The 12,883-nt window shown below is 26.7% G+C and overlaps 1 protein-coding gene across 1 annotated transcript in view; it reads right to left on the reverse strand.

Annotated features, from left to right (window-relative positions):
• Positions 1 to 12,883, reverse strand: part of LOC114123427 (uncharacterized) — a 38,445-nt gene that overhangs the window by 2,397 nt on the left and 23,165 nt on the right. Inside the window, exons 2-4 of the mRNA XM_050203425.1 lie at positions 9,207 to 9,418; positions 7,581 to 7,716; positions 6,768 to 6,901 (exon numbers count right to left, since the gene is read on the reverse strand). Coding sequence (XP_050059382.1) covers positions 6,768 to 6,901; positions 7,581 to 7,716; positions 9,207 to 9,418 — 482 coding nt within the window. The remainder of the gene's footprint in view (positions 1 to 6,767; positions 6,902 to 7,580; positions 7,717 to 9,206; positions 9,419 to 12,883) is intronic.

Below are 12,883 nucleotides of genomic sequence, written 5' to 3' on the forward strand. Positions count from 1 at the left end.
TTGTTATATTTAAAAAGCAAAAGCGTTAACATTTTCAACCACTCGTTGTCGTTAAAAAAAAGACGTTAATCGTTTTATGGCTCTTGAGATGAACTTCATAACAAAACAAAAAATGTCTGTGCACTTATATAACAATATACAATGCGTATAATCAAAATCGGCTACCCTAGTACCCCAAGTACAATTATGGGGGGGAGATGTAAGACGGCCATAATTCAAACAGAATAAAAACTAACGAAATATTACGAGTAAAGCATAACTTTGGTAGTTTCGGATTATGAAATTTCAGAAAATATTGCACATTACGAAAAATCAACGTTAATATTGATTAAAACAAACTAGTAGAAAAAAATAAATTATTTTAAGAGAAGAAAACAAAAATTACGTAGAGGTAAAATATATGTTGTATGAGCCATGAAATAAATAAATCAGTTTTTATATTATAGTGATCCGTATTAGGAAATTGTGGTGGTAAAAGTTTAAAAGTTTAAACATTGTCCATAAAATGTGATGATGGTGCAATATACCGTTCTGGAAGTTCGGATAAAATTTGTTTACAATATTAACAATCACGGAGTTTCTCTTAATAAACACGTATATATTAATACGAATATTCTGATTATATTTTATACAAAATTATTTTTCAAAATTATCAGTATGGTTTTGATAGGAAGTAGAAAATAGAAAATATCGATTATTCGGAACCCATGTGATTCAAATGAGCGTCATAAACGTTTTGACGTGTATATTTTATGAAAATTGATCGTTTTTGTTTTTTATCTGCAAAACTTTCTCGTATTTATAAGTCACGTACTACACATAATCATAGATTATTTAATGATATTCCTCTTGATTACATTATAGAATATAGATAAATAGTGAATATACGACTAATGGATGAAAATACGAATGAATTGATGTGGGTTCAATATAACTCACTCGTCTTGATATATAAATGTACTTTACTTGTTTTTAATCGACCAGAATTGTCAGAGTGTTCCATGTAAGATCTGAAATTTCCATTATGATTTGATTCTATATCTGTTATGGGGCAATGGGGAATATATATATGTCTATCATGTCAATATATAGTCAGTATCTTTACAAACACTAAGAAAATAATTTTGTCGCATATCATTAATTTTTGATTTGCATTTTCGTATTTTCAAATATATTTTACATTGACGCTTTGCAATTCGTATGAATAAACTTCACCACTGTATACTTTTTTAATAATTTCATTCATTGATCAGATTTTCGCTAAATAAATATGTAACTTTCGACGTCTGTTACTAAAAAAGTAATTTCAGTTTAAAGTTAAAACGAAATTTTGACATTTAGCAATAAGATTAAATGTAATTTATTATTTGATTTTTAATAAGCTACAATAATATATCATTATATGGGTACTTCACTTTATTTTGAAATATAAAATAATAAAATATCACCTGTATTAAGTGATTATTTTAGTGTATTTAACTTTGATACATTTAATGATTGATAAGCTTAATATTTACTTCACAACGGCAATTTATGACCAATAATAGTTATACTTCAAATTATTTTTGTACCTTAAGTTGTTTTCTATCATTATTATATTAGTTTTTGGAATACATTATCAATTATAAATGTATTTTATAAACGATAATTTTAATAATTAAAAATATGAAATACTGTATAATAAGCTTTTAGTTAGGATTGGTTAGTTCCTAGAATAAGTCGGACGTATCGTAAAAAAATAATTTAATAGAAATGATTATATTATAATATCTAATACGTACATAACCTAACGAGGGAAAAATAAGTTAGTTTTAAAAATAAGATAAGATTTATAACGAACAAATGAAAACAAAATATTATGTATGGTATATTATGATACTCTTATAGATACAAATATATAATAATAAGTATGTTCATAAAACTTTGTTGGAGCTGTTAAAATAACATCAAAATATACAACCATGCACTTAAATGGCATTACGGAAACAGAAAATGCATATATGTATCATGATGTGTGTACACTTGTAAACTTAAGATGATGATACAAAATATTAAGTTTTAAAACATTAAAACGAGAGACGAAACAAACGTTCGTTGTTAATTATTGAAAACTGTTAAATTCTAACAATCTAATGGTGCTTATCATAGTGTTTATAGCGTTTTTATCAAATAATTATATTTGATCTGTGGTTATGCATTGATACAGTATTATTTGTAGTTTATAATAATAAACGCTTACTCAGTTTAACAGTACTAATAGTCGAATTTTACAATATTGGAATGAATTACACTTACGTGATTTATAAGTTAAATGACTAATACATTTATTTTGACAAGAATGCCGTTTCTCTATTGTAACAACTTGTAATTAGCTTATAATATTTTAACATAAAATTATTATTAAAAAAAAACACTTAAAAAAATATAGGTAAATATTATAAGTAATATTTTCTACTCCCGGAAAGATACCGTTTCCTCGACCCTCCAGAAATTTTTAGAAATTGTCATCTCTCACCACGTACGATATACAAATAAATTCCTAAGCATTTTAATTATAATTACTACAAACCGTACCCAGTAGTATCGCAACTACTGTTTTTTATTTGACATTTATTATAATCGAATTTTTGTTCCGACTCGAATAAATCGCACGACCTCTATCTATGTAATCATATCGTTTTCCGTGATTTCAAATCACGCCTTTTAATATTAATGTTCTCTGTGCTCCGGACAGTATAGTTTTAAACGAAATGTTTAAAACAAAACGTTTCGCGAAAAATTCCAACGCGATAACACATTTACACCGCGAGCGTCAAAAGCAGATTGAGACAGATGAGTCTCTAAAGTGTGGTACCAGATGAATATTGAGTTCACGGTTTTCCGTGTGCCCGCGTATATAATATACACCGCGCGGGGTCAGTTTTAGGATTATTATTACTGTAATATGTGTTGTGCGTGCCAGCATTAGAATAACAATTAGTTCGCGGGGGCAAAAAAAAATAAAAAAAAATCCCGACTCGCGTTATACGCTATAATATACGCGCGTGTACACGATAATAATAATAATAATAAAAAAAAATATGAATGCGTTTTTCGCACAAAAACGTTTCGTATAATATTTAAGCCCCCATTATTATTATATTATTCGAGAATATTTTTTATGATTCACGATAGGAAGAAAAAAAAACATAAAAATACTATTATTATGTCCCCATAACCGTGGTATATACACGCGTATTATGGGTAATTTATTCCGAAATGTTTTACAATGGTTTGTCCGGGTATACGCCGAACGTTGTTGCCCGAGCTTTTTCTCTTTTTAGTGTAATGACTTCCTTCAATTGCGACGACCACGATATTATATAATACATTATACACGTACATATTTACAGTTACCTATAATAATATTATGTACGTACCTATATACAATAAATTATACATACATTATGTAAACCGCACACAGTCTTGCGGCCAGTTTTAATCAAAAGTCTATGATTTTTTCATAAGAAAAACACTCGTTTATATTAATGAAGTACGCAATATAGTTTTGATGCATAAAAAAGGTACGTGTGTTACGACCGGGCGGTCGAATTTCGAGTCTTTTTAAACTGTGTTATAATTTTATATATTAGAGATGCCCACACAAAATCATAATATAGTATTATTAATTATGGAACGAAAATGTGAAACGACAATATTAATATAATGATATAATATGATTTTACACAGTCTCACACCGTTAACGACGGTTTACAACGGTACAGTCGTGATAATATTATCTCACAGATAATCTTTTTTGAAAATGTTTGGGGCGCATATCATAATATTATCGAATATATCCAAAATATCTATGAATATATCTATATTGTACGATAACAATAATTGCACAATCTGTTGAACTGATTACAACGATTTTCCAGTTTAATTTTGTACTTTGAAAAAAAAATTTTTACGAAGTTCAAATACTTACTAAGTGTCTAATACGTATTTATAAAAAAACTAAACAAAATTCTTTTTATCATAGAGATTTTTTTAATTATTATTTTTTTTACTACCTTTTTTTTTATTTTAAGTATTCTGTATGTAACATAAGAATACTTATCTGAAGACTTTAATAGTTTGATGTATTAATTATTATAACTAGTTATCGAGTAAATAGTGTTTTATTAATAAGCATATCTTAAAGTTTAGATGAATGGATCCACAACTTGAGCACGAAATCCATTTACGAGGTCTCCGTTTTACTACGCTTGAGTAAACTTTAAATGCTCAAATATTAATAAAACACTGTTTACTTGGTTACTTGGTATCCTATATTAGAATACATAAACACGCTTCTAGTTATGAAATTAAAAATATTTAACGTGCCGTGCCTTACTAAAAAAAAAAAGTTTAAATTACCTGACAAGTGACAATCCACGACGATAAAAAGTACTTAAAAAATAAAATAAAAACAAAACTGAAAATACAGACATTTAAATAGAAAACTAACTATGTATAGCATAGTCGGTAAAACATACAATAATAATAATAATATAGCGTGTAATAAAAAGAAACAATATAATAAAACATTAATAACATTAACACCTTTATTACAATAAACTCGTTTTTATCACGCCATAAATATATTTATATATAATATTTTTAGGACTACAGGGGATTTCACGTATAATAATAATAATAATGTGTAGCGGATACGGATGAGTTGCATCGTTGTTCCGGCGACGGATCGACACGTTAAATATTTACTCGCAGGAGCTAGTAGAGTGCAACCAAACGAGAAACGATTTATTAAACGCAGCGGGACACCGGAAGCGAACGTTTCGCGTGTATTTTCGCGTGTAAAACCCGTTAAACGTCGATGGCGTTAAATATTAAGTATTTCGATGTATTCTATACCTATATACCGCGATATCGCAGAGTATAGAATTATTTTGATTAATAAAGCGAGACTTTCGTTTATGGTTTTTACCGCACGCACGATTGGGAAAGGGTAAAGATTCGATGGAAATTCATAGATGCAAATGAATTTAAAACTTGCAATATTTCATTCAAGCGCAACAGATTGATCGATTAAAACCGTTTAGCGGTAGTTTTTATGTTTGTATAATTTATAAAAGCAACAACGAAATAGTTTAAAGTTTTTATTTTTTTAGTTTAATACTTTAGTGGTATTACGATTTAACATTTCTGACATCTCCACGAATTGAACGATAAAATATTATGTATTTTCTATTTTAGTTTTAATTTAATTTTTTTTTTTATATATATATAATTATTATAACTATTTAAAAAGGTATTTACAATATAATATACTTAAAGCACACTAAATAAATTTTATTTTTTTACAATAAAAAGTAAATTATTATACACGTGTTAAATTAATTTTACATAAATATATAATTTGGTTTTTCAAGCACGTATCCCATCGCTAATTAATAATTATAGTGCTACCAACTATACTTTTATATTGGTGGGTATATTTATATTTTCGTTTAAGTGTATTAGAATATTATCTCGATTTCAGTTTTATAATTTAAACATTTTTTCTTTGTAATATTTTAATAGTGACAAAAAGGTACAGAATTTGGTACACAATACTAATTCTTTACAGCAATTGTTTTGAGTTATTTTGGGTTCCAGGATAATGTAGGTTTTAAATTAATTTGTAGACGTATTATATACGTAAATGTAATCGAGTTGTTGCACTTTCGTTTCATAAAAAAAAAATAAAAAAAAAAAAAAAATGTTAATACTGTCTATTTATTAAAAACCGACAGGCGTACTGGGTAGTAGCAGTAACGTTGAATTTGATTAATCGTTTTAACGCTTAACCGTCGCATTTGACACGGTCGACTATAACCGTGCAGCCTGCGTATAGACCTTTAGACTAATATAATTATGATTACAATAGAATAAATAATATTCCACTTTTTTTTTTTAATACAGTTGAAAAAGTGTTGGATTGGTCGACGGTCGTCTCCGAATTAAGACTCGTGAATTGGAATCATGATACTTGTTTTTTTAGTTTATTCCATATACATATATATTATAATTCAATTTATTTGTAGTATAGGATGGTTTAGGGTTATACTCGCATTTAAAAGGTCGTATTTTTATTTAACAAAGATCACACATAGAAACAATATTAAAAAATTTAAATTCAAATCAATCAAAATAATATGTGCTTAAAAATTGATTTTATTCGATTTTAAAGTGAGTATCAGTTTGCTAAACAGTATAGGTGTCGAGTGGGTTACTTTATTGGTTGTACTTAATTTTAGTTTAATGATATAATATCTTGTAAACGAAAAAAATGATTTTGAGTGGAGAGGGTTTATCGACCTATAGAATATTTTATTATATTATATGGTTTGTTATCGCTACTATTGACGTGATTGATATTACTATTAGTATTAAAATAGATTTATATAACTTTTTTTTTTTGGAAACACTGAATTTATAATTATTATTAATATTGAATTAGGTATTACTATTGATACTTATACATTATATCATTAAAATTAATTTTTTAGTAAAATCCATCTTACTGACTAGTTATGATGAACTTTGTATAAAATGTCTAATTAAATATTCAACTGCCTTATTAGCTATTTAAATTGAGTGCTTTGTACATTTTCAACAGCAAAACAATTTACAAGTTTTCGTGATTTTGACGATCTTTGTTAACATTTAAAATAATTAGTACTTATACTTATTACTTATATATTTTAAATATTGTTTTTATAACTATATTTTTCACTTACCTTTTTGTCGTTTATGAACCACGTGAGATTGGTGGCTGGGAACGCCGAGTAAGAAGTGCAATTTATTTTTACCGGTTCATCTTTGATGTACTTAAGTTTACCGGCAAACATGAGTGGTTGCGTCTGTGGTTCTTCTGCAAAGACAATTATGACATTAAATGAGAAATATTTTTAATTTTGTTGAGTTATTAACGTGACATAATACATTTTAATATAACTATATCATCATAATTGCCTGTATGGTCAGTATTGTCAATTCTTTATTTTTTTTTCCTGTTCTGATTCAATAGTTTAGGCAATCAACACTATTTGCAAATAAATAATGACAAGTAAAATAGGTATCGTAAAAATGACTACCTATTGTTATTTGAATTTAAATGTATGACAATAAAAACAACTGTTCATTAATTTTATACTATGATATGATATTTATTTTAGTTTTAAAATAACTAACATTCAAATGATTTTTTTTTTTAACTTACCCAAAATAAATAAATTAATGACTCATCATAATCAATAATTTATTATTAATCATATTACAATGTTTGTGTAATTAACTATCAACATTTTGTGAATTATTGAAATGATTAAATTGAAATAACTACACAATAAATAAATAAAATAGTAAAGAAGTTTTTATTGCTATAGAGGAACGTATATTAACAGTAGTACTGGATTAGATTTCTGAGAAAGTTAAACAATAGTGATAATTAGGTTTGTTTTGAGAATTTCAAAAATTTTACAGTTCTAACATTGGTATTTCACTATTAAGGTTCCAATAAGACTTTGTATTAATAACGGAATAGCACTTACCAATTATAGTTATGTACGACTCTTTGATTTGCGTGTGAAAAAGTGGAGCATCCGTAGAAACTTCGCATTTGTAGTGGCCTGACATGTCTCGAGGCAGATTAGTCAATGTGACTGCGTGGTCATCTGACTCAGATATCTAAATATGCGCGTTTCACAAAAAAAAAAAAAAAAAAAAAAAACAATATAATATAATATATTGTCAACATCGAAAACGAATTGGCTTAGAATTTTTCGTTCAAACTAATGAGATCAACTGCCCAGTCAAAAATCACAAATTATCAAATTAAATCTTATTATCTAGACGCTTAATATGACGACGATATATTTAGGTCATGATGAACGAATTCATAATTATTTATCAAAATTATTTTATAAAATAAAAAACGCCATATTATAATATAGTACACGTTATACACCATGTCGTAAAATATTTTAGTAAGTTATAATAATATAATATTATAGTGAGTGTGTCTATAACAGTTTGTATAAATTGTATTGTATAGTCAATTAAAAAACTCTGATTAGCTTAGTAAATATATTTTTTTATCGGCTAGTGGGCCAATGTATCTACTTTGTTTAGGAATTTATAAAAAGTTTATTCAGTTGTCGTAATGAATATTAATGGAATATAACAACCGATGTCCGTACTTATTTGCAATTTGATTATATGAAAACGGTGAGAGGTCCGGCCAATGCATTTAATTTAAAACGTTACGAGAAACACAAGCGGTGGCAGGATATTTGTTAGTCACGTTGAAAGATTCACAAGAATAATATCAAATAATATTATCATGCACGGAAAATAACCCGAAACAGCCGTAACTGAAGGTTCACGTATAACCATCCTTGGGGGACTGTATATGAGATGGATAAACTTTGCTGTAATTCGTGTCGAGTCAAACATTCATTCTTCCGAGGGACCAAAGTTTCATTCGTTGTACGATATTATGTAATTTACGATTAGTATTATATAATAGTCATTGTGTACACTTATATATTTATATATATGTGTATTTTTTTTTACACGTGAATAATTCTATGGTCATATAAAAAATATATGTGTGTGTAGTCATCGTTATACTGATTTTCGCTTATTAATTCGGTATTATTATTCTATATGTGTCCAGTGTTTTTATAAAGCTGAGTATTAGTGAGTGAGGTAGTTAAGCCTGCTGATCTATAGACTGTGATTGGCCACCAGCTGTCGAATTTTCGGAAGGGATTTCGGAAACAAAATATCGGGACTATTGAAATATAGCAAAATAATAACGTGTACAACGAAGTAATGTAAACGACGTATATTTTAATTAATTAAATAATTATTACTTATATAGTGAGTTATATTGGTTTAACTTTTCAAAATCTGACATCATTAATATAAATGAGATTTGTTTAAATGAAATTTTTTTTTTGTTTTAAGAATATCAGTGAATTTCAAATATTTATTTTTTTAATCCACTCATCCTCCATAATATTATAATAATATACTCTAAGTTTTAAATGATTAGCATAATATAATTGATTTATTTATTTATCATGAATCAAGAATTAATACGATTTTTTTTTTGTAGATGCGTTGTCAGTATATATACTCATTGATTGTACAAAATATAATATTGAACTCACATCAACCGACGTGGTGCCAGATAGCGGAAAAACCCTGGTCGGTGGCGATTCTTTTGGCACAAATCTGTAGAATTCTTGGTCGCCAAAGTACCATTTTATCGAGTACAATGGTACGCCCTCAAGATCATAATCGCAAGAAAGCCGCAACAGCTCACCTGCTCGGATAGCTTCGGGGTTCCAAATTCGGACTCCCTTCAGACCAAACACCGCGTCTGTAAACGAAAAAAAAACGATTATGAAACATTTACTATAGATTTAATACTCTATCATCGTATACTTGATTAATTTTTAAAAAATTATTCTATGTTATTTAGCATAAAAATTTTTCCATTCAATACTGTTGACTGAATATGCCGATGACAAGAGGAATATCATTACTTTTTACGCGTATGCATATCACGTGTCTACCAAAGTTGAAAACACTTTATAACTGTAAGTTTGTAGAACACTGACTTAAATAATATTTAATATGTAGATTCTGTGAATGGCTATTATAGGTACCTACTACCTCTCTTTTTTTTTTTTTTTGAATATAAGAGCCACTAAATTCACATTTTCCTAAACGTTTCAAGTAATTTCTATGTATCCCGTTTAGAGCCAATTCTATTTTGTTTTTTTTTTTGTTTGAAAACTTTATATTAAAAAAAAAAAAAAAACGATAATTCTACTTAAATAAATTGTTTCTTTAATAGTATCATGTGTAATTCAATTTAGTAATATTGAACATCGTTATCATATTGCGACGGCTAATAATACACTGAATACATTACAAATAGCTTTTTCGACAAATAAAATCGCAAAAATTCAATAAATAATATATTATAATATATATTAATAGACTAACAATATAATTTAGTTAAATAAATAATACTATACAAATAAGTATTAGGTATAAAAAATAAAATATAAGAAAAACATTATTTTCTCAAAATTATTAGATAAATAATTTTATTCAAGCTAGACAATTGTTTACCCTGAGTGTCCGACACAAAAATATATAAATGTAAAAAAACAAGGGTTTTTCAAATTCAAATTTAACAAAAATTACTTTTATTTATCTGAAATATATAATAAATAACTGTATTTTATATGATACACATATTGTGACGGGAATACGTTTTCGAAAAAAACAAAAGGTCGACAAAACAAAACAAATTCGATATAATATAATATGCAGCCATTCGTATACATCATATTCATAATATAATATATGTGTACAATTCACCGTACATTTTTATGTATCGTATGTATATATATATATATATATATACATATATAGTGTTATTGTACACATTGTAATATCAAAACTTTGAAATATTAGTCGGTTGTTTATTATTATATCCATTCCGCATATATATATTATACGTACCGCGAGTTTCTATAATATATCGTACGCTTGATACAACGGTTTAAGTTTAAAGTGATTATTTTATTGCAGAACATGTCGATAACCCTAAACTTAAATTTAGAACCTGACTGATGGTTTAAGTAAATTGAAGGATTCACATAATAGTAAACGCTCGGAGTTCATTTTTATGATAATTCGTCTTTTGTTAAAACAATTAATCAAATGTTTTAGTCTGTCGTATATTGTATTTTTCTGGCGTACATAGTTTTAAGATTCTAAAAATATTTTAGCACAAACAATTTTCCCACAATATCAGATTAAATTTTAACTGCAATAATTGTCATGTTAAAAATATCACAAGTTCGATGACATAAATTGATACGTAAAATGTAAGTTTAATAAGTAGTGCTCGGATTTTAAAGCATATTATTATGCTTCCCTTTTTATATATGAGATATAAATCTAATTTTTATACATAAATTCCTTTCACATCATTTCGATTCCAAATAAACCAATTTTATTTTTGGATTTTTTTTTATGTAAGTTAATGATTTTTATGCTTTTTTATTGATTTTTTGAAAATTATTCCAGCTGAAGATTTTTTATATGTTTATTATGATATTGTATTAAAAATAAATAAATTAATAAGAAATGTAAAAACCCAAAATGCTAACTAAATAGTTATATTGGGTTATTATTGTTTTCGTTATCGGCATAATTATTTAATGTATAAAACATATATAGATTATCGATCTACATAATATAATAAATAACCCTCAGTATCTATACGGTCATTATGCTTTTAACATCGATATCGTATATTTCAAAATTTAAGATTTAGAGTTGTAATTTGAAATATCTTGAATGAAATATGCACCGATTACTTCAGTGGATGTAGAGAGTTCGTTTTGAATGCATAAAAATATTCTCAGACAATATTCTCAGTTTCATTACTGCAAATCTAAGGAAACACGCGGTATGTAGTTAATTCTTTTTTTTTAATTTAAATTCATTTTTCAAATTTTCTTATTTATTTTTATAAATCGTTCATGTTATTTTTTGGGTTTTTTTTTAATAAGAAATATGCTTCCATTTTGCTTTTTTAAAATAATTAAGAAACGCTGGCTAATATTTTTAGTTTGGATTTACAGAAAAAAAAAATAATTTGTAATGAAAAACAAAACAGTATAAAAAAAATTGCTCTTACAAAAGAAGAATTTAAAAAACAAAATGATGTGGTCCACGATGTAGCATTAAACTATTTATTATTGGTGGTATTCCCCCTTTTCCCCATTTTACAAATTTGATCGTCTACAGTCTGCTTATTATAAATTTATAAAAAAATTGTTTATAAGTAACTTAAATACAAATAAATAAAAATATATCCTTCAATATTTTAATGTGAATAGTTAAAATGTTCATGTAATCTGCACTGTTAGTAAGTTATTCTCTTATTAATACTATTTTTTTTCTTTCAAAAACACCTTTATTTTCAGTTGATAGATGAAAGATAATGTAAATTAATATATTTTGGGAAAATGTAATTTGGGAATCACTGCACTCTTTACGACAGTATATTATATTCATTAATTAAACTGTTAGTGAGTAAAATTGGAAGTTTGACAGTGATTAACATCGGTTTAATAATATTATTAACAAGGGTTTTATTATCACATTGATATTCTGGCGAACAATAATAATACACATATGGTGTAATAAATTATTATTTTTGGAGTTGGTGTTGTGTGTCCGCAATAGAGTTTATTATAAGAGTCCTGAGAGGACGGGTTTTATTTTGTAGGTCCTTTGTACCCATAATATGATATTGTATTTTATTTAACGAGAAAATAATATGTGCATGATATATCTGTAGCAGCGGTTCTGACAAGGATTTCTTCTTTGCTAGGGAAATTAAGTGAAAATTTTATTTTTTAAAAATACATTTTTATGAAAAGTTAAATGGTTCGTTAACCAATTCTATCTCTGCGGGATATTGTTCAAAAGACACCTACACGTCTATGTACCGAAATTGCCTATATGATGTGCCGGTCAATGAATATACACAAATTGACGAAGACAAGACGTGTGGTCTTATAATATCCTTTTGTATACTTCATAAACAGTACTCGTTATTAAAGTTTATTGTTTATTTAATGGTCATAAGGCTCAATATAGCACAATTAAACAATACTGATTGAAAATATTGAATTAAATAATAAATAAATGTAATAGGGTAATAAGTAATAACGTGAATACGCTTAATTAGGTAAATTGTAATAATATATAAAAATAAAAATTATATATAAGCCCATATATCCACTTATGTAGA

Source organism: Aphis gossypii, chromosome 3 (assembly GCF_020184175.1).
Source record: "Aphis gossypii isolate Hap1 chromosome 3, ASM2018417v2, whole genome shotgun sequence".
In the NCBI taxonomy this organism is placed as follows: domain Eukaryota; kingdom Metazoa; phylum Arthropoda; class Insecta; order Hemiptera; family Aphididae; genus Aphis; species Aphis gossypii.